This window comes from Salvia splendens, chromosome 14, assembly GCF_004379255.2.
Source record: "Salvia splendens isolate huo1 chromosome 14, SspV2, whole genome shotgun sequence".
Classification (NCBI taxonomy): Eukaryota; Viridiplantae; Streptophyta; class Magnoliopsida; order Lamiales; family Lamiaceae; genus Salvia; species Salvia splendens.
This window is the reverse complement of record NC_056045.1, coordinates 27,011,358-27,039,138: the sequence shown is the minus strand read 5'-3', so window position 1 is coordinate 27,039,138 and position 27,781 is coordinate 27,011,358. Positions and strand designations below refer to the sequence as shown.

General features: G+C 35.2%; 1 protein-coding gene and 1 pseudogene across 1 annotated transcript; one reads left to right on the top strand and one right to left on the bottom strand.

Moving 5' to 3' along the window:
• Positions 1 to 11,651: 11,651 nt before the first annotated feature.
• Positions 11,652 to 19,923, top strand: LOC121763313 (protein MICRORCHIDIA 7-like). Its single transcript, XM_042159308.1, has 20 exons — positions 11,652 to 12,086; positions 13,011 to 13,085; positions 13,189 to 13,223; positions 13,320 to 13,398; positions 13,957 to 14,049; positions 14,246 to 14,330; positions 14,841 to 14,916; positions 15,207 to 15,335; positions 16,089 to 16,187; positions 16,278 to 16,379; positions 16,663 to 16,827; positions 16,919 to 17,014; positions 17,654 to 17,705; positions 17,785 to 17,896; positions 17,979 to 18,040; positions 18,199 to 18,560; positions 18,994 to 19,088; positions 19,173 to 19,260; positions 19,399 to 19,521; positions 19,604 to 19,923. Exons 1-20 carry the CDS (start codon positions 11,729 to 11,731, stop codon positions 19,673 to 19,675), a joined length of 2,358 nt encoding a protein of 785 aa, XP_042015242.1. The 5' UTR covers positions 11,652 to 11,728; the 3' UTR covers positions 19,676 to 19,923.
• Positions 19,924 to 22,041: 2,118 nt separating this feature from the next.
• Positions 22,042 to 25,098, bottom strand: LOC121764784 (annotated as a pseudogene).
• Between the last annotated feature and the right edge of the window lie 2,683 nt (positions 25,099 to 27,781).

The window sequence follows — 27,781 nt, the reverse complement described above, 5'->3', positions numbered from 1 at the left end:
TATATGATAATCAGTCATAGTAGTAACCAAATGACACCTAAAAGGAGTTTTAGCCATTGTTGAATAGTTGAATTCAGATGCAACAACATTAGGCGTGTTCAGTTTTGTGGATATAGCAAGAATTGACCTCGTTTCTGGTCTGTTTCAGCTGTTCATCTTTATGGAATTAAATTCATCAGGCCCTAAGATAATAGCAAAGCCCGCACTATTCATTGTAGATTTACCCAAATTCATATCTCACGGTGGAAGTAGTTTTTAAAACTGGGATTGAGTTGTAAAGTCAGAAATGAGTGTAAGATTACTTTTATGCCCCCACATTTAATTTCCCACCTTCCATTCATAATGGAAAGAATAATAATTAATTAATTCAAAACTCATAAATTGTCAAAACATAGCTTATTAAATTGTTTTATACGAGAAACAATTTCACGGGATGAAACCATTAAATGAACTAAAAATTAGTGTAATGAAATAAAAAAAATTACTTTTGATCTGCTTAATTGTTCTATGAATATGATGATACCAAATCAACTTACATAAATTTACTAGAAAATTCACATCTAACCTATAAATTATTATAGTGAATGTGATTTCTAAGATATTATAAAAAACAATTTTTTCGAAAATGAGTCGCTATAATATAATATAAATTTGATTATATGATAAATAGCTATAAAATGACATTTTAAGAAAAGCAAATACTATGATTGTGTGAAGGTTGTCACAATTTATGGGGATTATATGAAATATTTAGTTTTCCAGATTTGTTGATGTTAATTTTTTTTATTGATAGAAAGTAAGATTGGACTAAAAATGTTCGACACTAAGTAGAAAAATAATATCCCAGAATTTTTGTTGATAGAATTTGTTAAAATCTCAAGTGATTATGGAGGCCAGTTCTCCATGAATTACATTCATCGTCTTTGTAACTGAAGTAGCTAGAAAGAGCGTGTGCAACATCGGCGGATCCAAGTGGGGTCGCGCGGGGTCGGCCGACCCCACCGGCGGTCCACCGAACACTGCCGGAAAACATCATCTTCGACCTTTGACCTGGTGCAGTTCCGTCTCCGACCCCACGGCCAGCTTCAACTCTACCCGAAGCCTTCCGCCTTTTCCAAAAACTAAGAGGAGAAAGGAACAATACTAATAAGAATAGAGTAGAGATAGATAAGGGGATGGGTTGCAGAAGAAGATGATGTATTCTCAACGAAGAAGATGAACAGATAGGTTAATATTGATTTTTGGGCTGAGGAGTGGTTAATACTCCTATTGATTGTTGGGTTAGAAAATCTATAAGTAAAAAATCTAATTGATTGCCTCTGGTCACTCGCCGTTAATACTGCTTTTTCATTTAATTCGCCTGCCAATAATTTTCTAAGCCATGTAGTATTAACTTTTTTTCTCCTTAATTTTCCCACAAATTGACATAAATTCCTAATTTATTTAAGTTTATTAGTTAAAAAAATCAGTCAATACTGTCCTTTTTAAATAATTTTATCTTTATTACAAGAGTTACAACTTTCTTTATAAATAAAAATTCTATATTTCTACCCAATTATTATTTTGATTAAATAGAAAGTTATGGTAGGAGACTAAGATTAAGATTTTTGAGGGGCATAGGCTTTGCACAAAAAAAATTGGTGCGTTATTGATATTCTTTTAATCATGTTTTATTATTTTTTTACTTTTATTTTGTTTATTTGACCTAATTTTTATGAATATAATAATTATATACTTATGTTTTTTTATTATTGATTTTAATTACCATCCATATTAAATTAATGGATAAATTTATTTTAAAAATATCTTGAGTTTGTATCTGTTCTCATGAGTTTTATCTGTTCTTCTGGTGCTAATGTTGAACACAACCAACGACTGGAAGATATGTTTGCAATTATTTCTAATGATAAAATTTCGGCCAGGTTCAAAATATGAATATTCGTAAAAGTTAAAAATATGAACTCGTAAAAGTCAACTATCGTGATAAAACAAAGATAATTTTATTTGTAATGTATTTTTATAATATATATAATATTATTATTATATTAATTATCTTGTCCGACCCCACGATTTTTAAATCCTGGATCCGCCCATGGTGTGCAATTGATGTTTCTCAATTCAGTAGGTCCAGAGGATTCACTTAGATCACATGGTCTAGGAGATCATGAATTATCAGAAATGGTCGTTACATATGCTTTTTTCCGCTTCAAAACCTCAACTCACTATACTATTGGCTAGTATAGGGAAGTAAATGATCGATCCCACGAGGACAGATGTGCTACGAAACAGCATTTAAAATGTTTTGGGAGGGGTTTGGCTGCTGTCACGCAACAAGTGGGTTGAGAATTTAAACTACTAGACTTGGGAAATGAAAGTTAGACTACTCTATCTACTGGGTCCAGGAAACGGGCACGTACGGAACATGCATGACTCCGAACATAAAAATTAACTTGGGGAATAAAATCAACAAATTGGAGACTAAACTGACTTTCCTAAAATGGCCCAACAAACTAGCACAAAAAGTGGGGACCAAATTTCCCTAAGTGACCAGGTTCTGGAAAAGCTGCAGAAAGCACAAAAGACAAGCAGAAAACACAAATATGAGCAGATCTGATCCTAACTACCAACAAACTTCATATTCTTCATGAATTAAACGGGAATAACAGAGTAAAACAGAGCATAAATCATCATGAAAACGAGCAAGCTACAGATCTTAATTTAAGCAAGAAATTTAAGGCCAAGCTCGACATATCTACACTATTGGGCTTAGCAAATGCGAGATCAAACAGTAACAACCATAATCATGTAAAATTCAAACATCAAACTCCAGATCCACCACGATCCTCCAAAATCCCAACGTCTCCATAATCAGATCCAACAAATCCAACAACAAACCAACAGATCTCAACTCCAAACATCCAACAAACAACAAATACGAAATAAAAAAGTTGTAAACAAACATCAACTTCACGAGATCCAACAAAAACCAATGGAAACTTCCATAACATATAATACTAGGCTTGATTCGGCAGATCCAAGTCAGAAACAGAAATTACTAAGCGAAAAACCAACAAGTACTTAAGAAAACGAGAGCTAATCCAAGACAAAATGTAAAATATTGTTTCTTCGCCCACGCAGGGCGGTGTTACACAACAGCAAACCAACTGAAACCACCACGGTAGCCGGAAGTCACCCCACATCCTTGTGCGCAACAAACTGAAATGTATTTCTGAAGTGTGGAGCTAAGTGGGTGAGCTATATCTGCTTCCTCAATGTTGAGATCTTTATATAGGTAAGGCTCTAATCCCTAGGGCATATTCTCGGTGAATTGACGCTTGTGCCCCTGAATAAGATCTTTTAATGTCTGCTCTTGCTCCATTCTGCTCATGTCGCCAACTTCCTGATTCTTCTAGGTCCGAGCGACGACTTCTGATGTTTCACTCCAAAATTCATCATCTTTTGCATCTGCCAGGTCAATTAGCACAAATTCCTGGGTCCAGCAGATTTCTTACGCACCTAAACTTAGAAACATACATTAATGTTCCAAAAACACATAATTTAACCCAAAATCAATGCATGTCACGAGCCTTATCAGTAACCGATTATCATATCAATCAATGGTGGAATCAATATATTGTTTGATAAGACAATTTAAAATTTGTTAGAAAAACTTCTACAAGATTCCGTGCAAAATCAGTACTCCATTTGAGAAGACAATCTGAAAATTTGTTAGAGAACATTCAAAAACATTCTTTTGTATAAAAAACATGGTTCGTTTGTATAAACTGTAATGAATAAATAAGATTTACTAAATATAAATAGTTTTAAACCAAACCAAAATTTTAATTTCATATGGTTTGAATAGAATATTCGACTCTCGAGTATTTTTCTTGCCCTCAATCTTAACTAGTGTTAACACCCGTGCTATGCACGAGCCAAATAATTTTTTTTAAAAAATATTGAATAGTAAGGAGAACAATTTTTTTAAAAAAAAAGAGAATAACAATGGTTTTTATGATTAAAAAAATTTGTTAGTTACAAATTAACCATATATAGAACAATGTGTAAAACATACCTTCATCTTGTTTCAAACTTGACGAATCCAAATTATTTTCACTCAATCCAATCAAACTTTGATCAGTAATAACACTATCACTTGTAATTATAGGAGATTGAACGAATGTACCCACACCAACTACACAAAGAAAAAAAAATATAATTAGTACAATAAAAAAAAGGTAAACGTAACATTTTGTAAATCAATAAAATATTTAAAATTTGTGCAATTTAGGGGAAAAAAAAACTTGCACGACTACTATTAAACTTAAAAAATGCAATAGTAAATACTATCAACTGGAGTATAATTTATAATTACAGTATTGGACCAAATTTAGAATAATGATGAGCAACGATAAAGTTTCGAATAATAATCAGCAATGAAAAAGTTGAACACCTAGGCCAAATATTTTAATATAATTAAAAATAACACAATTAAGTTATTAAGAGATTAATAGAAGCCAATACAGAAAACAATTGAGAAGCCCAATATTTCCAGATTTCTGAAACCGGCCCAAAATATAAAAGATTTCGTAAATAGCCTATTCAGAAAAATGATGGAGCCCAATATATTCCATAAGAGAAGCCCACACATACAACTAATGAGATGCCCAATATTTCCTTCTAAAAGATTCCGTGCAAAATCAATACTCCATTTGAGAAGACAATCTGAAAATTTGTTAGAGAACATTCAAAAACATTCTTTTGTATAAAAAACATGGTTCGTTTGTATAAACTGTAATGAATAAATAAGATTTACTAAATATAAATAGTTTTAAACCAAACCAAAATTTTAATTTCATATGGTTTGAATAGAATATTCGACTCTCGAGTATTTTTCTTGCCCTCAATCTTAACTAGTGTTAACACCCGTGCTATGCACGAGCCAAATAATTTTTTTTTTAAAATATTGAATAGTAAGGAGAACAATTTTTTTTAAAAAAAAGAGAATAACAATGGTTTTTATGATTAAAAAAATTTGTTAGTTACAAATTAACCATATATAGAACAATGTGTAAAACATACCTTCATCTTGTTTCAAACTTGACGAATCCAAATTATTTTCACTCAATCCAATCAAACTTTGATCAGTAATAACACTATCACTTGTAATTATAGGAGATTGAAGGAATGTACCCACACCAACTACACAAAGAAAAAAAAATATAATTAGTACAATAAAAAAAAGGTAAACGTAACATTTTGTAAATCAATAAAATATTTAAAATTTGTGCAATTTAGGGGAAAAAAAAACTTGCACGACTACTATTAAACTTCAAAAATGCAATAGTAAATACTATCAACTGGAGTATAATTTATAATTACAGTATTGGACCAAATTTAGAATAATGATGAGCAACGATAAAGTTTCGAATAATAATCAGCAATGAAAAAGTTGAACACCTAGGCCAAATATTTTAATATAATTAAAAATAACACAATTAAGTTATTAAGAGATTAATAGAAGCCAATACAGAAAACAATTGAGAAGCCCAATATTTCCAGATTTCTGAAACCGGCCCAAAATATAAAAGATTTCGTAAATAGCCTATTCAGAAAAATGATGGAGCCCAATATATTCCATAAGAGAAGCCCACACATACAACTAATGAGATGCCCAATATTTCCTTCTAAAAGATTCCGTGCAAAATCAATACTCCATTTGAGAAGACAATCTGAAAATTTGTTAGAGAACATTCAAAAACATTCTTTTGTATAAAAAACATGGTTCGTTTGTATAAACTGTAATGAATAAATAAGATTTACTAAATATAAATAGTTTTAAACCAAACCAAAATTTTAATTTCATATGGTTTGAATAGAATATTCGACTCTCGAGTATTTTTCTTGCCCTCAATCTTAACTAGTGTTAACACCCGTGCTATGCACGAGCCAAATAATTTTTTTTTTAAAATATTGAATAGTAAGGAGAACAATTTTTTTTAAAAAAAAGAGAATAACAATGGTTTTTATGATTAAAAAAATTTGTTAGTTACAAATTAACCATATATAGAACAATGTGTAAAACATACCTTCATCTTGTTTCAAACTTGACGAATCCAAATTATTTTCACTCAATCCAATCAAACTTTGATCAGTAATAACACTATCACTTGTAATTATAGGAGATTGAAGGAATGTACCCACACCAACTACACAAAGAAAAAAAAATATAATTAGTACAATAAAAAAAAAGGTAAACGTAACATTTTGTAAATCAATAAAATATTTAAAATTTGTGCAATTTAGGGGAAAAAAAAACTTGCACGACTACTATTAAACTTCAAAAATGCAATAGTAAATACTATCAACTGGAGTATAATTTATAATTACAGTATTGGACCAAATTTAGAATAATGATGAGCAACGATAAAGTTTCGAATAATAATCAGCAATGAAAAAGTTGAACACCTAGGCCAAATATTTTAATATAATTAAAAATAACACAATTAAGTTATTAAGAGATTAATAGAAGCCAATACAGAAAACAATTGAGAAGCCCAATATTTCCAGATTTCTGAAACCGGCCCAAGATATAAAAGATTTCGTAAATAGCCTATTCAGAAAAATGATGGAGCCCAATATATTCCATAAGAGAAGCCCACACATACAACTAATGAGATGCCCAATATTTCCTTCTAAAAGATTCCGTGCAAAATCAATACTCCATTTGAGAAGACAATCTGAAAATTTGTTAGAGAACATTCAAAAACATTCTTTTGTATAAAAAACATGGTTCGTTTGTATAAACTGTAATGAATAAATAAGATTTACTAAATATAAATAGTTTTAAACCAAACCAAAATTTTAATTTCATATGGTTTGAATAGAATATTCGACTCTCGAGTATTTTTCTTGCCCTCAATCTTAACTAGTGTTAACACCCGTGCTATGCACGAGCCAAATAATTTTTTTTTAAAAATATTGAATAGTAAGGAGAACAATTTTTAAAAAAAAAAGAGAATAACAATGGTTTTTATGATTAAAAAAATTTGTTAGTTACAAATTAACCATATATAGAACAATGTGTAAAACATACCTTCATCTTGTTTCAAACTTGACGAATCCAAATTATTTTCACTCAATCCAATCAAACTTTGATCAGTAATAACACTATCACTTGTAATTATAGGAGATTGAACGAATGTACCCACACCAACTACACAAAGAAAAAAAAATATAATTAGTACAATAAAAAAAAGGTAAACGTAACATTTTGTAAATCAATAAAATATTTAAAATTTGTGCAATTTAGGGGAAAAAAAAACTTGCACGACTACTATTAAACTTCAAAAATGCAATAGTAAATACTATCAACTGGAGTATAATTTATAATTACAGTATTGGACCAAATTTAGAATAATGATGAGCAACGATAAAGTTTCGAATAATAATCAGCAATGAAAAAGTTGAACACCTAGGCCAAATATTTTAATATAATTAAAAATAACACAATTAAGTTATTAAGAGATTAATAGAAGCCAATACAGAAAACAATTGAGAAGCCCAATATTTCCAGATTTCTGAAACCGGCCCAAAATATAAAAGATTTCGTAAATAGCCTATTCAGAAAAATGATGGAGCCCAATATATTCCATAAGAGAAGCCCACACATACAACTAATGAGATGCCCAATATTTCCTTCTAAAAGATTCCGTGCAAAATCAATACTCCATTTGAGAAGACAATCTGAAAATTTGTTAGAGAACATTCAAAAACATTCTTTTGTATAAAAAACATGGTTCGTTTGTATAAACTGTAATGAATAAATGAGATTTACTAAATATAAATAGTTTTAAACCAAACCAAAATTTTAATTTCATATGGCTTGAATAGAATATTCGATTCTCGAGTATTTTGCTCGCCCTTAATCTTAATGAGTCACATTCGGGAATGATTAATTACTTGTTTGTTGTGAGCTCGGTTTCTTTTCGTTCTTGATTTAGTGTAGTCATCTTTTGTATCACGTTTCTGTTTCTTGTTATCTCCACTCCAAAGGAGAATCAAAATCTAGTGAGAAGTACTTTCCTGTGGATGTAGACTTTTTACGTCGAACCATGTAATTCTCGTGTTGTGATTCTTGGTTTTAATTTCTTGTTGCAATCGCCTGGCGCCGTCTGCTGGAACGATTAATGGCGATGGCGCGGTACGAGACTGAAAAGTTAAATGGAAAAAATGATTTCGGTTTGTGGAAGGTGAAGATGGAGGCTCTGCTCACACATCAGGGTTTGGACGACGCCCTCGATCCTACCAAGTTTGATGAGAAGCCGACTGCGAAACAATCGGAGATCCTGAAGAAAGCAAGGAGCGTGATTTTTCTGAATCTTGAGGGAAGTCGCAAGGGAGACGTCTGCAGCTTCAGTCTGGAAGAAGCTTGAGGAGTTGTACATGACAAAGTCTCTTGCCAACAGGTTATATCTCAAACAACGCTTGTACTCTTTTAAATTCACGGATGGATCAAGTAGATCAGTTTAATAAGATATTAGATGATCTTGAAAATGTTGATGCGAAAATGGAGGAGGAAGACAAGGCCATTGCCTTGCTCAATGCTCTTCCAAGATCCTTTGAACACCTTTGTGATGCTATGCTGTATGGTCGAAAAGATCGTGGAATCTGCTTTGAAATCAAAGGATTTGCAGAAGTCAGGAGGTGTCCAAGATGCTCCTGGTGATGTACTAAGGCCATCCGCAATGGGCGGACGATGGCACGCCCGATGGCGCGCATCGTCCGCGCCATCGATCGTCCGCGCCCATTGCGGATACGGACGATAGGTCGCGGACGATCGTCGCGGCCGATACTAAGGGCGCGGAGGATGGCGCGCCCGATGCCTATCGTCCGCGCCATCGTCCTCCCCATTGTGGCGTACACGGACGATGGCCGCGGACGATAGGCATCGTCCGCGCCATCGTCCTCCCCATTGTGGCGTACACGGACGATAGGTCGCGGACGATGGCACGCGGTTTGGTTTTCTATTTAAAGAGCGTTTGTCATTCATTTGTGCATACCTCTACATATTCTCTCTCACAAATCCAACCAATATGAATCCCGGCGACGACACCAATAGTTCTAGTTCCTCTGATGAGTCCAGTAATAGCATAGATATAGCATTAAATGCAGTCGTTGAAACGGCGATGACGCATTGCTATGCGTTGATGCAGCGCCAGGCGGCAGCGGCAGCGGCCTCTGAGCAAGTCCATAGACCTATTCGACATAGGTCGTATATCCGACGCGACCACGCGGAAGCTCACACACGTCTGGTTGAAGACTACTTTGCCGATCAACCGCGATGGGGCCCGGCTGTTTTTCGGCGCCGATTTAGAATGTCGCGGTACCTGTTTCTCAGCATTGTTCGGACATTGTCTTCACGTGATGAATTCTTCACGTTTCGGGAGGACGGCATCGGCAAACCCGGCCTTACACCATTGCAAAAGTGCACGGTTGCACTCCGTCAGTTGGCCTATGGCACCACGGCGGACCTTTTCGACGAGTACCTCCACTGCGGGGATTCTACAGGCCGCGATTGTCTGAAGCGCTTTTGCCGGGGGATAGTAGAGGCTTATGTCGACACATATTTGCGCAAGCCGACTGCCACTGATTGCCAGGGTCTGATGCAGATGCACGAGACGGCGCACGGGTTTCCTGGGATGCTCGGGAGCATCGACTGTATGCACTGGCAGTGGAAGAATTGTCCGACGGCGTGGAGAGGCCAGTTCACAAGTGGATACAAGGGCAGCCACCCGACGATGGTCCTCGAAGCCGTCGCTGACCATCGGCTATGGATCTGGCATGCTTACTTCGGCGTAGCCGGGTCGAACAACGACATTAACGTCCTCAACTCGTCCACCCTCTTCACCGATCAATGTAATGGCAACGGCCCGGCCATCGAGTTCACTGCCAACAGACGCCAATACCATATGGGGTACTACTTGGCCGATGGCATCTATCCACGGTGGCCTGTTTTTGTGAAGACGGTTAGCTGCCCAATTGGTGAGAAGAGGGTTTTATTTGCGCAAAAGCAGGAGTCGGCGAGGAAGGATGTCGAGCGGACATTCGGCGTGCTCCAATCACGGTGGGCAATTGTGAAAGGGCCGGCTCGTTTCTGGTTCAAGGATGTCATCGCCGATGTCATATATGCGTGCATAATCATGCACAACATGATAGTCGAGAATGAAGGCGGAAGCATCACCGATTGGAATGAAGATGATCGTGCATCTAGTTTGGCCGGCGCGTCGACCGAGCCACCCGATAGAGGGTTACCGTTAGGCTTCAACGAGGTTCTATCTAGACAGGCCTCAATGCGCAACCAACAGGATCATGCGCAGCTCATGAACGACATGATCGAAGAAGTGTGGGCTCGCAACCGCCGTTGTTGAGTTCGCGTTTTTTTAATTCGCATTGTAATGTATTAATTTTTATTCAATGAAATGAAGTTTTTGAAATTCGTATTTTAATGTATTAATTTTGTTAAATTCGTATGAGTTTTGTAATAAATATTAAAAAAATGATGATGTGGCGCGCCATAGGGCGCGCCTTAGGGCGCGTCTTAGGGCGCCCCACTGCAGGTGAGGAGGTAGGAGGATAAAACTGCTGACGTGGCGCGCCTTAGGGCGCGCCTTAGGGCGCCCCATTGCTAATGCCCTAAAACATCAAGAAGTTCAAAGCAAGAACAAGCTCCCAAAATCTCAGTTCTTAAAGCCGAAGGATTAGAATTTGTAGAATTTGATATATTGGAAAGATTAGATTTAGATATATCATAAAATGTGAAAAAGTTTCTATTAATATTGGCATATTGCGACCCATCCTAGTAGGAGTTATATTCGTACAGAATTACGAATTCATATTGTTAGACTTCTTAATAAATAATTGATCTAAAATCGATTTCTAATAATATTGCGACACACCCTAGTGTGAGTCGGTTCCTATGAAATTGCAAATTCTTAAGTTTAGCCCAATTTATAAGATAATAGTACAATTTTGCTAGGGGCATTTGACACATATCAGCCTTGATTCGCCTTCCTTCTATAAATTAGGGTTTCACAAATTTGTTAAGTTGTTTTGGTATTTATTTGAATTCGTAGTAAATTAGAATAAATAGATTGAAAATTGTTCATCAATATTTATTTTAATTAGTGTTTCCTTTTACTCTTTTTCGTCTCCCATTAAATGTCACTTTTTGTCATTTTCGTTCTTTCCCCATTAATTGTTCACTTTTACTACTTTTTACCATAAATAGTAAGTAGACTCCATATTCCACTACATCATTTCACTCATATTTCATTAACTTTTTTAATTCATTTTTCTTTAAATTTCTTAAAACTCGTGGCGGAACAAAAGTGGATAAAGGTCAGAGGGTAACTAATTTCATTTCGATTTTGCTTTCTTTAAGTTTTCTTTTAGTGCATATATAAAGGCTACATTACACAATTTTATAAGTTTTACCTCTCTCGAGCTGTCTCTCGAATTTTCAATTCGTAGTGAAATTTATCACCGAATCCTAATTGTTCATCGATCAAAATGCCCTTAAATTCATTTTTTAAGAAAAAATCCGCATCATTTATAAGTGAATAGCACCAATTTTAAACTACCTAGTGGAGTACTAGTTCAGAAAAAAGAAACTCATTAACATTTAAAATTCGATTCCATTTGCTTCCGCCTCTTCACTTTCTCCACCATGGCAAAAGACACCCAAATTCATGTGAAGAAGGAGCTACTCGACCCGAATTTCGCCCCCAAACCCTACACCGCCCCGGGAAGTACCCGACCCGCTGCCTTTATCGACCTCTCAAGCTCCGACTCCGACTCCGACGACGACGAGGATGCGAGGAAGAAGAGGAGAATTGCGGAGAGCGCTGTGCTGCCGGTGGGGTTTCTGGATCCGCTGCCGCAGCCGTCGAGCGAGCAGCTTCCTCTAGCGCTTCCGTCTACCGCCGCGCCGGCGTACGCTGTTTCTGCCGCGCCGATTGCGAAGCAGTTTTGGAAGGCGGGGGATTATGAGGACGCGCCGTCTGGTGACTGGGGCTATTCTAATGGTGATGCACACTTTTTTCTCTCTTCTTCTCCTTTATTGCTCGTCATAATGCTATGTTGCTTTTCTAATTTTGATTTTTAACTTGAGTTGTGGCTTTAGAGATTTTTTGAAAGTTCTAGAAACGGATTTTGGGTGTTCTGAGTGTTGCTTCGTGTGCTGTAACTTATCTCTTTTAAATTGTTTCCATTCTGAACATTAAGAGATGAGGATGCCGGTTTGCTTCTCCTGTCTATGAACATTACAAGGGGGAAACGTAATAGCATGGTAATTTAATCATGTAGTAACTCTTTAGTGGGGTGTTTCAGTCAATATGTTTGAAATCACTAATCTGTATTCAGTACTCGATGAATTAATATATTGTTCGATGGGAAACAACTGACCGGGGATTTTTAGTTGGGCACTGAGTTTGAGAATAGAAGGATCAGATGCATCTGTGCAAATGAGAAAATAGTGACAAACTTACTCACCAGCTAATCATCATTGCTCATGGGGGCTAGTGTTTAATAATCACTTGGTGTTTATGAGTTATTGAGATGGTTGTTGATGCTTCCGTTAACCTTGTGGTGTTTGTTTTACTGAAAGGTGGTTGTTGATGCTTCTGTTAACCCTAAACCCTAATAAAAGGTGAGAAGCATTAACCCAAAATTGCCAGGCTGAAGTGTGTTTCTTTGCGTTGAGATGGGTTGAGTTGTGATCCCTGTGTACCCAAAAACTAAATGGAATCTCATGTAATTGAGCTCGAATTACATATACCACTAGAAGGATTTATATGAGAAAAGAGAGAAAACTATCATAGAGTTCAATTTTCTGTCAATAATGGTGCTTAAAATTTTGTTTATCATCCACATGCATCTCTGGTTATACTATTTTAGTGAGTCTGACTAGTAGAATGTGGTGGATATAATAGCTCAATTTCTCTACACAGGTGGCATGGACCATGTCAGAGTGCATCCAAGATTCTTACATTCTAATGCTACCAGTCATAAATGGGCTCTTGGAGGTAGATGAACTAAAAATATAATGCATCGTTCTGGTTTATGTTTCGATGCAATGGTGCTATTTTATTCTGGTGTATTCAGTCTAACATGGATTTGTCATTACAGCTTTTGCAGAACTCATGGATAATTCATTAGATGAGGTAAGTGAATTTGTTTCTTTTTTTCTGCTGATCATCATCATGCCAGGATTTTGTTTGCCTTAGGCGTTATATTTTCACTACCTCTTACTTGTACAGGTCTGCAATGGAGCGACATATGTTAATATAGACATGGTGAAAAGTAAGAAAGATGGTGGTAAAATGTTGCTGATTGAAGGTATTATCACAAAAGTTTCATTTACTACTTTTCTTAATGTTTGCCCTGTATATGGATGATTACGTATAGAGCATGGATTGTGAATATATTTTACTTTTCCCCACCTGGATTCAAGTATATAGTTGTAAATTTGGCAACTTACCTTGGCACTGCATCAATCTTTCAGTGTGATAACACTCTGAATATTTGCTGTGGATTAGCATTTTTTCCCCACATCTGCTATTGTTATTTATCTGTTTGTTTGATTTACTTGCTTTCTTATTATTCTGTTTATGCAATGCGCAGGCTCTAAAATTGTATAATGCCATCACTTTTTACTTGTTTGCCTTTGAAAGTAAAAGCAGGATATTTTTATTAATTGTTGTTCTTCAACTTCAACTGTGGCCTGTTTACTTGGAGGGCTCCATTGACAATGGCACTGTAGTAAATTTGAATAACTTTGTGTTTATGCATAATGTAGACTAATAAAGAAGTTAATCTGTTCTGACTGTTCCGTGAAAGGTCTTTTTATTAACTGTTTTTCTCACCTGCTGCCTTTTTACTTGGAGGTCTTCTTAGATAACGGTGGCGGAATGGATCCGGAGAAAATGCGTCACTGTGTATCTCTAGGTTATTCTGCAAAGAGCAAAATGGCAGATACTATTGGGCAGTGTAAGTTCTCCCTTCTTTTTTTCACACTCTCTCTTTACAAGCGCACACACACGCACACTGTTACACATATCCCTTTCATTAGCCGTATGTGTGTACTCCCACACCCTGCATCTTCAGGTTTATCTACTCATGCACGATGAGACTTTGAGTCATTTTTTGATAGTCCTTGACTTACTATTTGAGCTCTACGTCTCAGATGGAAATGGTTTTAAGACTAGCACAATGAGACTTGGCGCTGATGTCATTGTTTTTTCTCGATGCCGTGGGAAGAATGGGCTAAGGTTTGTTTTCTCCATAAAGTTTCAAGTTGCTTTTGATTTTTGAGTCGTAGTAACAGTTTAGCTTTTGAAGTATGCTTTGAACTATATCTAAATTGTTATTGTATAACTCAATAACCGGAGTAATCAGAGTAACCGAAGTAACTATGACCATCTACTCAATTCTTTGTGTGTTTGCTGGCTATTTATTTCTAAAATGAGTTATGGTTGGCAAACATGTTTGAAATACGAAGTTGCATGCAGTAGTAGATTCTCATTAGAGTTAGTATTTAGGATTGAAATATTTTGCTATTTCTAATCCTGATACACATCTGGTTGAAGGCCACAATAGCAGATAATTTTTCAACTTCCAGCATATGGAACACTTTTCTGTGATCCACCCTTTCTAATTATTGTTTGTATTTAGTTTAATCAACATTTTTCTGTTCGTCATACTCATACCTGATGAATGCAGCTTACATGATCTTTTATTTCACAACTATGCAAACCAATTTATTTAACTTTTGCATTTAGGTCAACACAAAGCATTGGATTGCTGTCCTATACATTTCTGCGGAGCACTGGGAAGGAAGATATTGTGGTTCCCATGGTGAGCAATTTTACACCCCCCCACCGAATTCATTGTTTTGAATATCTGAATTGAAGTGTAACATCTTTAGTTCTTTTTTTGCACTAGGATTTTAGTAATGCAATGGGCATTACTTTGACATGACCAGGATTTTCTTTTTCTTACGCTTTTGATCCTTCTTTTTTACGTGCTACATGCATATTGGAGTTGATTTTACTGTTTATTTAACTGCTTTATTAATACAGTAGGATAATATTTTATAGTATTTTCCTTTAATTTCGTGGTTTTGACTTACTTTAAATTACAAAAAGCTTGACTATGAAAGAAGTGGACAAGATTGGATCAAGATAATTCGATCATCAGTCTATGACTGGGATAGAAATGTTGAAACAATACTGCAGTGGTCTCCATTTTCAAGTGAAGATGAACTTCTTCGGCAGGTGATATATTTTTTCCATATTTTATTTATTTATTTTTATTTTTTTATTACTGTTCTTCGTTTGAGTTGTTTCTGAACATAGATTAGTTTTGATGTTCTGATGATACATAATAGAAGCATAAAATCATGTCATTAATATCAATTTCATCAGCAGCAGTGTACAAGTGTCAGACTGTCAGAGTGTCAGTACAAGACTAAATGTTTCCCACCTTTTCTTTTTCAAGCTCAGATGAAGCCATTTTGTAGAATGCAATCTTTCTGCTTCCTGGAAGTAAATTTTTTGCACAGTCTGTGTTTTGGTGTCTACAGAAGCATTGTCCCGTGAAATACAATTATAGAATTCAATTCGAAGCTCACTTCAAGGTGGAGGGTGAAAAATATGACATTAAACTTTCCCTGTCTTTGCAATTATACTGATTTTAGTACATGTTAAAGTGATTGTATATGTAAATATACATGCATACATATGTTTATGTTTTGTTTTTTGTATAATATGGGTGAATGTTTTGAAATGCAACTCAAGATGCTACACAAGATCTTCATCTTGTAAGATGCTTGGATCTTGTTAGTTTTGCTTTCAAAAGCAATAGTTTTTTATTTTTTCAGAGAACTTTAGATTATAAAGTATGGAAGACACTGATTTACTGACATGTCAAGTTTGATGTAGGGAACTGAAACTGCTCTGATGCTTGCACTTTTTTGACAAATAATATTTTGTGTGCTGACTTGCTTTTTTTCTTTCTTTTTTGTGTAGTTCAATCAAATACAAGATCAGGGTACTCGTATAATAATTTACAATATTTGGGAGGATGATGAGGGACTGCTGGAATTGGATTTTGACACAGATCCACATGTAAGTTGCAACTGTCTTTTATGTTTGAGGATATCTTCATTTATGTTGATATTTGTAGCATTTATTCATTTTCTTTAATTATATCTTAAGGACATCCAAATCAGAGGTGTCAACAGAGATGAGAAGAACATTGACATGGCAAAGAAATATCCCAACTCAAAGCATTTTCTAACATATCGTCATTCATTAAAGGTAAAAAGCTCTACTATGATGCTCTGATATTATATGCTCTATATTGGTGGTCATTGCCTGAGTTTTATTATCTCACATGAAGTTTAATTTGTTTCTTTTTCATTCCAAGTTTTCAAACATTTCTAAATTTTATCATTTATATTCATTTTAGGGGTTCTGTTTTTGTCATACAGTTCTTTCTACAGAGGTGCAAGCAAATATACAAATGTACAAAATTGCAAATTAGATACTATTTGACTAAGAAATTTAATGCATTCAACAACTTTCGTTGTTTAAATTGCAGAGTTACGCAGCTATTCTATATCTCAGAATTCCTCCGGGCTTTCGAATAATTTTGCGTGGTAAAGATGTTGAGCATCACAATATTGTGAACGATATGATGATGTCTCAGGAAATTACTTATCGTCCCCAACCTGCTACTACTGAAGAGATTCCAAAAAACTTAAATGTAACTTATAGTGCTATTTGCTTTCATTCTGGTCATTTGCAACTGCAATTTCAATTGTGCTACTTTTTTGCTAACTTCCATGTTTGCATAGATGGTTGCTACTGTGACTGTTGGATTTGTTAAGGATGCAAAAGCTCACATTGATGTTCAGGGGTTTAATGTCTACCACAAAAACCGGCTTATTAAGGTAGTTGATTTTTCTGGCACTTAAGAAACAGCTTCTGCTGCATGTTAGGTCTCTCTAGTTGGTGTATTTATTTAGAGTTGGGCATTATTGTAAGTGTGTAAAGAAGCATTTGTTTCTTCATACTGTTTTGTTATTCCTGATAGCTTTGGTGTGGAATTGTTCTCAATTTTGAGTTGCACAGCTTGGAACATGGCATCTAGGTCATCATTTTAACCGTTCATTGCATTAAATTTCTACAAGCACAATATGACTTGCAATGGGAGTTGGTATGCATGCATGACAACATCATCATTTCATGCATATACAAGATTATATGAAGCTAAACAGCAGCTACGTGTGTAGCTCATGGATGGACATTTATTTAGGGATTTTAACTGTCAGTTGCTCTAATGAAGGGAATATTGAGAGAACGAGTAACTTCTTTACTGTTATAAACTGTTTTTCATGTTTTTATTCATTAAATACCTTAGTTTTTTTCTTACTTACCGCAACTTCTGAAGGACATGATATTGTTTGGCAGAATATTTTCGTTAATGTGTCTTTTGTAATTCTTTGTTCTCATATTTGTTTCCTGTACATTTGTTCCTTCATTTCTGCACTTGAATGCATTGCAAATGTTTAAAATTTTCATATTTCCAGCCCTTCTGGAGAGTTTGGCATCCACCTGGCAGCGATGGTCGTGGAGTTATAGGTATATTTTAAGAGTTCTATATTACAAGATTGGTGTTTGGGTTAAATTTCTTAACATTGTATACATATCTGTGTTGAAGGTGTGCTTGAAGCAGATTTTGTTGAACCAGCTCATGATAAGCAGGGTTTTGAGCGGACTACAGTTCTTTCTAAACTTGAGGCTCGATTGATACAAATGCAGAAGACATATTGGTCAGTCTAAATACCTATATATTGCTTTTAAAAACAAAACCTAAAAAAACTTTGGGGATATTCTAATTGTGGCCTTTTTCAGGACTACAAACTGTCACAAAATTGGCTATGCTCCAAGAGTTAACAAAAAAGTTAATCAAAGAGGTAACGTAGAAGGGTTGATGCTCAATGAAACCAAAACTAGGAAGAGAACGGAAATGATAGTCAAAAGCAAATATTTTCGAAATTAAAGCATATTAGTATTTAGTTGTTAGCATCCAGTATGATGTTCCATGTTTTGACTGAAATACATTTGTTTTCAGAGATCTCTCCTGATTCTTTTCCTCGAGGTTCTCGATCGAAGCCGAGAAATTTCACTTCAAGTGACAAAACACCGATCAAGTTTGGGGACAAGGGAAGTAACGGTGGGCGTTTGAATGGCAAGGGGGATGTCAAGAGAACTACAAAACAACGAAATCGCATTGATCAATCCTTGTCTTCTGATGAGTATCTAAGTGATGATGATAGGCGGAACACTTCTAGGAAACATAATAATGGGTCATCCTCAAAGGATGTTTTCAGTAAAGACGGGTCACATAGGCCGGCGGGGTTGAGAAGTCGTAAAGGTGAAGAAGATTACACACCTGAAATGCCTTCCCGAACAACCAGAAATTCAAAGTCACAGGTGAGTCTTAGATTTTGGTTCCTATGTTGGCTCATTTCTTGTGCAGCATGCTTTGGGTTATCTTTTAATCCAAGGGGCTGAATTTTATGGTTTGAAATGGTTGGATTGATATCCTTCAAATAGTGGAATTGACAACCAGTACAAATCAGTCAAAAATAGTTTGAAATAGTCTGGACTTCAAATCTCCAAGTCCCCATCAAGTATTTGCTATTATGATTTCCTAGTCCCATTTGCAAATCCTTACAACCAATGCAACTTATAAACAAATTGTGAAACTCCTGTGTGTAAAGAGTGGGTTCAAGGGTCCAATCCTCACCACCCTTCTTTTTCCAATTCAAAATCTGAAGGACTGTTTGTTGCAGTAACATTTATTCATTTGTCATTTTTTGAACTCATAGATTTTAAACAAATGCTGTTTTTATGGGATTATCAGGAGAATGGCCTTAACGATGCTGGGAATTCACCATCAAATTCAAGTTCCAGTTTATTGGATCGGTTGAAATTAGAGAATCTCCGGTTAAAAGAGAGGTACCATGGTCTTTCTGAATTATGAATTTATCTTGGGCTGTGTAAACATCTAAGTAAATCGATCATACATTCCTGAATTCACAGATTGAAAAGGAAAGAAGAGGAGGTTCTAGGTGATTTGCTGAATGATTTGAATAAAGAAAAAGAAAGATCCCATTCTCTCGAAGCTCAGGTTATGTTCATAGATATAGATATTTCATGATTTTTTTGTATATGATCTTGTTATATAGCAGCATTAAACTCTGCAATAGTGGGGGTCATTTATCGTCTATGTTACTTTGGCTGATGCATCTGCATTATCACTCAACAGCTACAAGAGGCAGGACAAAAACACGAGGAGCTAACTAAAGAGCAGGAGAGTTTGATTGACATATTTTCAGAAGAGAGGCAGCGGCGCGACATAGAGGAGGAGAATCTGAGAAGGAGCATGAAGGTTTGTCATTACCTATTTAATATTTTGGCTTCCCTTTTTGTCATGTATATCTGAACTCGTCCGGTGTTCATCCGTCCATCAGGAAGCATCAAACACGATTAAAGAGTTGCTGGAGAAAATGCGAGTTTTGGAGAGATCGTGCAACACGAAATAGGCATGCTGATGTATCTGTTTTTGGTGTGGTTAGTTGTACATGGTAGGTTGTAGTAGCTGAGGCTTCATTAGTTTGCTGATTTCTTCCACAAGGTATCAACTCCTCTTACCCTTTGCTCTTCATCTAGGAAGTTAACCTTTACTTAGTTGTGACTTGCTAGCTATGTTCATGGGTAAATTTTTTTTTTGTAAGAATTCTTTTGTCTAATCATTCAACTTTAGTGGATTAATTCACTTGTTGCTCGTTTACTATTTACTCTAATTGACTTTCTAAGCCTACTTAAATTTTTCGTCAAGTAGTTATACAATATAGTCATTTAATAATTTCAATTTTATAAAGTTCATTTATTTATTTTGAGATGAGATTAGCTTGTTTGGGTTAAGTTGTTGGTTTCATATTCTCTTTGTATCCTATGGTAGTTGGGGCATTTCTTTTAGACACGCGATTTAAGAAATTGATTTGTTAAAGATTAAAGTGGAGAGAGAAAAATAAGTGAGATAATAAAGTAAGAGATGAAGAGAGACTAAGTTAAAAAGGGAATAAAGCTTTTGCTATAAAACGAATATGATTCAACTACTTTGGGACCGATAGAGTATTAAAGTTCTCGGATGGTGATATGCTAGTGGCAATGTTATTTTCTATCCAACGACCTTCAAATTCATTGAGGCTCCGTTTAGTACACAAAATTGGAGGTGTGGAATTGGAATTGAAGCTTTCAATTCCAAATTCAGTGTTCAGTATCATAAAAAATTTTGGATTTGGAATTGAAATCAATTCTAAATATTTCAATTTCACAATTTGAATTTCATATTAAAAGTAGTGAAATTTCAAATATTTATTAAATTACACACACACTTCACACACATTTTGCACACATTTCACACCCTATACACTTCACACACATTTCACACACATTTTGCACACACTATACACTTCACACTACACAAAGTCCACGCATTTCATACTACACACACTACACAAATTTTACACATTTCAGACACACTACACGCTACACACACTACACACATTTGACACAATAAACAAATTTCACACATTTCACATACCACACACATTTCACACACTACACGCACTTCACACATTTCACACACTACACGCACTTCACACATTTCACACACTACACACCACTCATTTGACATACTACACAAATTAAACACACTTCACACTATTCACACATTACACACATTTCGAGCATCTGATTTTTGGAATTTTTTTCAGTTTTAAGATTTTTTTCGATCCGAACTGAATCGCATCGAAAAATTTAAATTTTTAAAAATTTTAAACTGAACCAAACTGAAAAATGAACCAAAATTGAAATTTCATTTTGTGAATAGTGTGTGCAATATGTGTATTTTGTGTCTAGTGTGTGTATTTTATGTAAAATTTGTGTAGTGTGTGTATTTTGTGTATAATGTATGTAGTGTTTATTATGTGTATATCATGTGTAGTGTGTGAAATATGTGGTGTATTTTTTTTAGTGTGTGTATATTTTGTGCAATTGTGTGTAGTAAGTGTGTTTTGTGTATAGTTTGTGCAGTGTGTGTATATTGTGTATAGTGTGTGTAGCGTGTGTATATTGTGTGCACTGTGTATTTGTGTATAATGTGTGTATTGTGTGTATATTGCGTGTAGTGTGTGCATTTTGTGTATAGCATGTGTAAATTGTGGAGTGTGTGTTTGAGAGTATAGCATGTGTATTTTGTATAAAGTGTGTGTGAGTGCGTATAGTGTATGTGCACAAATTCTTCAACTTCAGTTCCATATAAATTACTTCATCTTATCATCCATATCAATTACTTCACTTTATCAAACGTAAGATTTCAATTCCTTCTAATTCAATTCCATAGAATTTGAATTTCAATTCAATTCTATATACCAAATGAATCCTGATGGAATTCGATATTTTAATTTGGGGTTTGAGAATAAACTCATAGCTTCATTGATAAAATTTCTTCTAAAATATCAAGTTAAAATTGTAACTTAAATTTCTAAGTCACTCTATTTTGATAATAAAATAGGGAACATTTTGTAATTAAATTAGTAAACATCTATTAGCATAGTTTTTCAAATTCTAATGTACAATCCAATATATATGTTACATAACAATTTACACCAAACTCTTGAAAAATCAAATTGCTAGCATATGGAATTTAAACTATACCATATTTCTAAATTAAAAACTTCCATTTTTTTTTACCAAAAAAAATGAAATTGGCCAAAACTAAAAATAACTGGGTATATTTTTATGCTGAGAGTCTACCCAAAATGTAGCTTCGTCGGACCTGGATGATGGTTGATGACATTGTGATGTCGAGATATATAAACTAAAGATATGCGATTTTCGGACAAATTGGAAAAAAAGATTAAAAATCCATGATCTGAACAAGACTACATTATTGAAAAAACCCATGATCTAAATATTATTGAAACATGACTTGTAAATGGATATCTACTTAATCTCTCTTAGGCTGTGCCACGTAAACCGACTCCGGATAGAGCAGACTCATAGCTCCGCTGTAGTCCACAACCTTCTTACTAAGCGGCTCGGAGCCCGGATTCCCGATGTACAACAATCTATACATCCAGTCCAACACCTCAGGGCAAAATATCTTCCACACATAAGTCATCCTGAACCACCTCGGCTCGGTCAGGTACCTCTCCCCCCTCACCGCGCTCCTCACTATTGCCTTCGCGCATCTCTCCTCCCTCTCGATCGGAATCACACTTGCTTGCACCTGCACCTCATAACCACCACATATAATGCCGGAAAATAAAAAGGAAAGAATCTTAATTTATTTTCAAAAATAAAAGACCGGAAAGAATCTTACACTACAAAAAAAGCGTCCATTTGCTACCAATTTTTTTCTAGCACACCACGGTGCTCGCAAAAATGCAAACAACAACCCATTTCTGGAGGGGGGAATAAAACGAGGGGCTTTGCGAGCACATATTTAATTAAACTTCACTTTTAACTAATTTGTTTGAATGATGAAAGTAGACACACAACTTACATCTCGTATGTCCTGATCAACTTCGAGCCAGCCACCCTTTGTCAAGAATTTGCCCCGAGTGAGTTTATAGAATCCAGGCGTGACTAGGGTTATGCCTATCTCCGGCCCAAACTCCACGCGTAGTGTCTCGAAGAATTGTGCCATTGCCGCTTTGGTAGCCTGCAAAGGGTATGAGATTTATATAATGGTTTTGGTCTACTTTTAGAGTGATGTGAGATACTGACGTTGTAAAAACTCATCCTGGGTGCAGGCAGCCATGATGCGGAAGAAGAAAGCACCACGACTCGGCCTCTACTGTGGCGAAGATAGGGCGCAGCAAATCGAGTCATGTATACAGACCCCCAGAAGTTTACATCCTGCACCACACCAACAATTACTTAGTTATTTTCCCGCATTAATTCAATCATGTCAAAAATCAATATTCCCTTTCTATGAATCTGATGATCCTCCATCAGAAGATTGTCCAAGGAAAACGCAAACTTCCCTATATAAATTCTTCTTTTATAAAAAACCAGCATTTTTTTTTGTCAAAAATCAACATTTCAATTCTTCCATTTAATTTGTTAGTATCTTTTTTCAGTCATTACTTTATTTATTCTCAATTCTAATTTATTCTATTGTGAATCTTTAAATTTCATGTGCACACTTAGCTCACTAAGTACCATTTTCTTAAACTATTTCCTTCAATAATATGACAACTGGATTTTATTATTCGATTAATCATCTCATTACATTCATGTCGACACTTTCATTAAATACGTATTTTCTTAATATGCCAAACTTTCATCTCGGCACAATTAACTCTTTTATTTCCTTCAAATCAAGACTTAATTCACCTACCATTTTCTTAATTATTCTAAAAAGAAAAACACTTCACGTGGAACAGAGAAAGTATTTTCTTAGATGTATACATCAGTCAATTTTGGGACATCCATAAAAATGAATCTCTATTTATTTATGACAAGTTTCCCGAATAAGGAGAGTCTCAATTTTTATAAATAATACTCTCAATTTTTATAAATAATACTTCAGTCATTTTTTTTCTTTTATCTTGCATTAAAACCCGTGTCTACACTATCAAGACTATTTTTATGGACAAATGCGAGATATATAGGGACAGAGGGAGTATTTGTATTTGTTAATACTAATAACTACCAAACTTAAAATACTACTCCCTCCTTTCCACTTTAGGAGCCGCTGTTATTTTTGAGCACTCATTTTATAAAAATGATAATAAATAGATTTATTTTTGAGCACTCGTTTTATAAAAATGATAATAAATAGATACAATGGAAATGATAAAGTAAGAGAGTTTCTCTACATTATTTACCCTCTTAATTTACCATTTCTCCACTTTAACTATTTATTACTCCCTCCGTCCCCGAATAAGAGTCGCTAATTTCCATTTTGGGCCGTCCCCCATTAAGAGTCACTCTTCATTTTTACCATAAATGGTAGTAGGCCCCACATTCCACTAACTCACTCCACTCACATTTTATTATAAAACCAATATAAAAATGTGGGTCCCACATTCCACTAATTTTTAACCAACTTTTCTCTAAATTTCTTAAAATTCGTGCTCGGTCAAAGAGCGACTCCTATTAGGGGACGGAGGGAGTATTATTTTTATAAAATGAGTGCTTCAAAGTAACTGAGACAGCTAAAGCGGAAAGGGAGCGGAAAGGAGGGAGTAGTACTTTCTTACCATAATTGCTCTGAAATCAGTAACATCGTCAACTTCTTCCAGCATCGCAACTGATGTCACTCCAGCATTATTAACCAGATGATCCTCTGCATCGATCAAGTTAACTCATTATTTAAAACACACTATGACTATCTCTCTCTCTCGTATGCGTCCATTACCAAAACACACTCTGTGACGCAGCCTTTAAAATTTATATTTACGAACAAAAAAATTACACTCTCATTGAAACAAAGCAAAGAAGAAAACAAGTAATCTTACGCCTTCCGAAATGATTCATAGTTTGATCAACGACCCTCCTGCAGTCGTCGACCTCCGACACATCGGGCGATCCGAGATACCGCGCAGTGTCGGCCACCTCCTGGAGGCTCCTCTCTCTCCTCGCCGCCAGAACCAAGCACGCCCCCTTCTTAGCATACTCGTATGCAAGGCTCCGCAAATTCAAATTAATTACTGCTATGATTTTGCAATTAGGTAGTTGAATTGGATAATTACTTCGCCTATGCCGGAGGAGGCGCCGGTGATGACGACGACCTTGCCCCCAAGATGGAGAGGAAGAAGTTGAAGATTTGGAAGGGTGGGAAGAAAAGCATGAGGGAGAAGTAGGCTATTGGGGGGAGGGTTAGGTTGAGGAATGCGTGGATTAGTTCTAGCATCGTTGCAATTTGCTATTTATTGTACAAATTGGAAGGTGATCGGAAATTGGTGATGGTGGTGGTGGTGGTGGGGTGACGACGACAACGATGACGACTATATATATGCCAGTGGTGTGATACGAGTCTTATACTATTATTATTTAGTTTAGATATTATACGGATTTAGCATATCTTTTTCTATATATTTATTTTCTTGTTCATTATAAATAGGATAGACTGTTATCTTTTTTATTCATCCAATCAATATATGAAATTATCATTCTTAGCAAACAAGAAACATCTCCTAAGGTTGCCGACGAGGCGCTCAACCGCCCCTTTTTTGCCGTCCAAGTCACGACCCAACGTTGGACGCTCAACAACGACGACATCTCGTTTCTTGATTTTGTGTGAAAATCGACGTTAAGGAGGACGGTTCTTAACAACGGGTGCTTTCATTGAGAGCATGTGCGGAGAATGACACGTATTTTGGTGCATGAAGCGGTGCTCTTTCCCAATCCCTAAACTCATCTTTCTCTTTCCTTGTTAATACTATATCAATTTTGCTATTTAAACATAACATTAATAGTAGTACAAATTATGGTGTATTAATTTATCTTTCAAAATGCAAAGAGATTTGCACCGCAATGTTCTACCTATTTCAAAATCAAAATTTTCAGATGTTTTATGATAAAATAAGTTTATCCTATTAAATAATTTTTGATTCAAGGACAAGGTAGACAAGTTGGGTAATTTTTAATTTGCTGATTACGCGGAATGACAAAATCGTAACACGTGAAAAATAAGAACTATAGTAAATTTGTTTATAGTTATTGTGTTTATTTATTTTCACCAATTAAATTATTCTGGCCTGAAGAGATCTGGGCAATGGGCTATTTTTATTATCAAGTAGTTTGGCCCAATATAGAATCATCTGTATATTGGGCCTTACGGGCAGGGCTAGATATAGATCTGGACTAATTTTCTATTAATTTTATTTTTAATTCTTATTATTGTTTTTATATTAATTTTACACACAAATATGCTTGGCCTAATCCATATACCGTATGCGATTCTTAAGATTTTCTCGAATGATTGTATTTTCGGAGGGATCGGAAGAGGGAATTTGTGTAAGATTTTATTAGAGCAAACAAAATGAAGAGGTAATTTGAGTGCTTGTATTAATTGTCAAATATGTAATGAAACCTGATTAAGTTTTAGTATGTGTCACGTTTTTTAAACCAAATTACGCATATCTCGTCAAAAAAAATGGGTTATTTGTGAAAATGATAAATTTCGTAATTGTTCAGTTTTTGGATCATGTGAGTTGTGACCAATCACACTAGACCATTTCTTCGTCGATCCAATCATCCCATACTCGACACTCTTGATAAATACTATGAATTGGGTTCCCTCAACCCAAGTGATAAGCAATACAAAGTAGAATTTGGAACTTAGAAGAACAGAAAGTAGAAATCTAAACAGCAACTGTATTTTACAATGCACCCATCAAGTAAAATTAGATTCGTTTAATACAATGTCTCTCCCAAAACTGGAATAAAAAAATTTCACGTATGGAAGGTTAATTATACTCTAGAATTACCCCATATAAGACTGATTGTGTGTTTGTTTTATTTCACTCTACTTTATATATGCACATTCTAGAGTGTGGATTGGGACAAATTAAGGTGGATAATTATCTCATAAATCGCTTCACATCTATAAAATAATTGAATAATTAAACTTATGACACGTGGTGCATAGACAAGCGGCATCACATTCTGCAATTGAACGTGGCAAACAAGGTTTAGCACCGCCTGTGTCAGTGCTCATCAAAATTTATCAATTTATTGCTACCTCTATTGCATTACTTAAATATTTCCGAAATTTAAGAAAATATTGTTTAATAAATTAAATAAAATAAATGACCGAATAAAGTAATAAATAAGAAATAAGGTTCTTGTGCTTGGCAAATTTAATCTACTTGTAATAATTTATGGCCACCTTTTATTTTCTTTCCCTTTCTCTTTATTAGTTGAAACTTGCAAGTCTTATTTGTACACTCGGTGTAGGCCTCTTTAATCCTCTTTATTTCATTTTAATCGGAAAAGTTTGGATGATTGAATCAGACTAAAAAATATTATCCTATTTTAACGCAATTAAAAAATATTAAAAAATATGTTAATGAAGTATCAGGAGCTGAAAAGTTTAAAACCCCTGCAAGACTGCAACTGCAAGTGTTTGGCAGATGGGCTAAAGGTAGATATGGGCCTTAGTTATTCTTTAATTAGTTAAATTACGGCCCATTAGGCCAGATGTAGACCCAATCCACCTTTCTTGTAATTTAAAATTTTCAGCACTTAGTCCATAAAAACTCATATCCATCTTCTTGAAACCTCTATTTTTTTTTTCATTTCTTATTTCCCTAATACTCTCTCATTTTATAAAAGTTGCAATTAACTATATTTGTATAAAAGTTGGTCCACTCGGAATGATATGGGTACATCTTGATTGGTGAAGTAGAAGTCCATTATTATATTTTGGAATATGATACACGCATAGATGATGTTGGTAAACTCGTAATAGTCACACATCTCATAACCAATAACTAATGCACACCCCAAATTGATTCATTGGAATAATTAAATTAGGACCAAATAAAAAAGGCTAGGAAATTAAGCGTCCAAACTCAATGTAGTTTCTCCTCCACCCTCAAATAAGTTGTTCAACACCAAACACCCAT

What these genes read in the sequence shown, in the direction of transcription:
- LOC121763313 (XM_042159308.1), top strand. Translation starts at nt 11,729, where the DNA reads ATGGCAAAAGACACCCAAATTCATGTGAAGAAGGAGCTACTCGACCCG. An exon ending in TGACTGGGGCTATTCTAATG is followed by an intron (nt 12,087 to 13,010) that starts GTGATGCACACT and finishes TTCTCTACACAG; the next exon opens with GTGGCATGGACCATGTCAGA. An exon ending in ATTTTGACACAGATCCACAT is followed by an intron (nt 16,188 to 16,277) that starts GTAAGTTGCAAC and finishes TTATATCTTAAG; the next exon opens with GACATCCAAATCAGAGGTGT.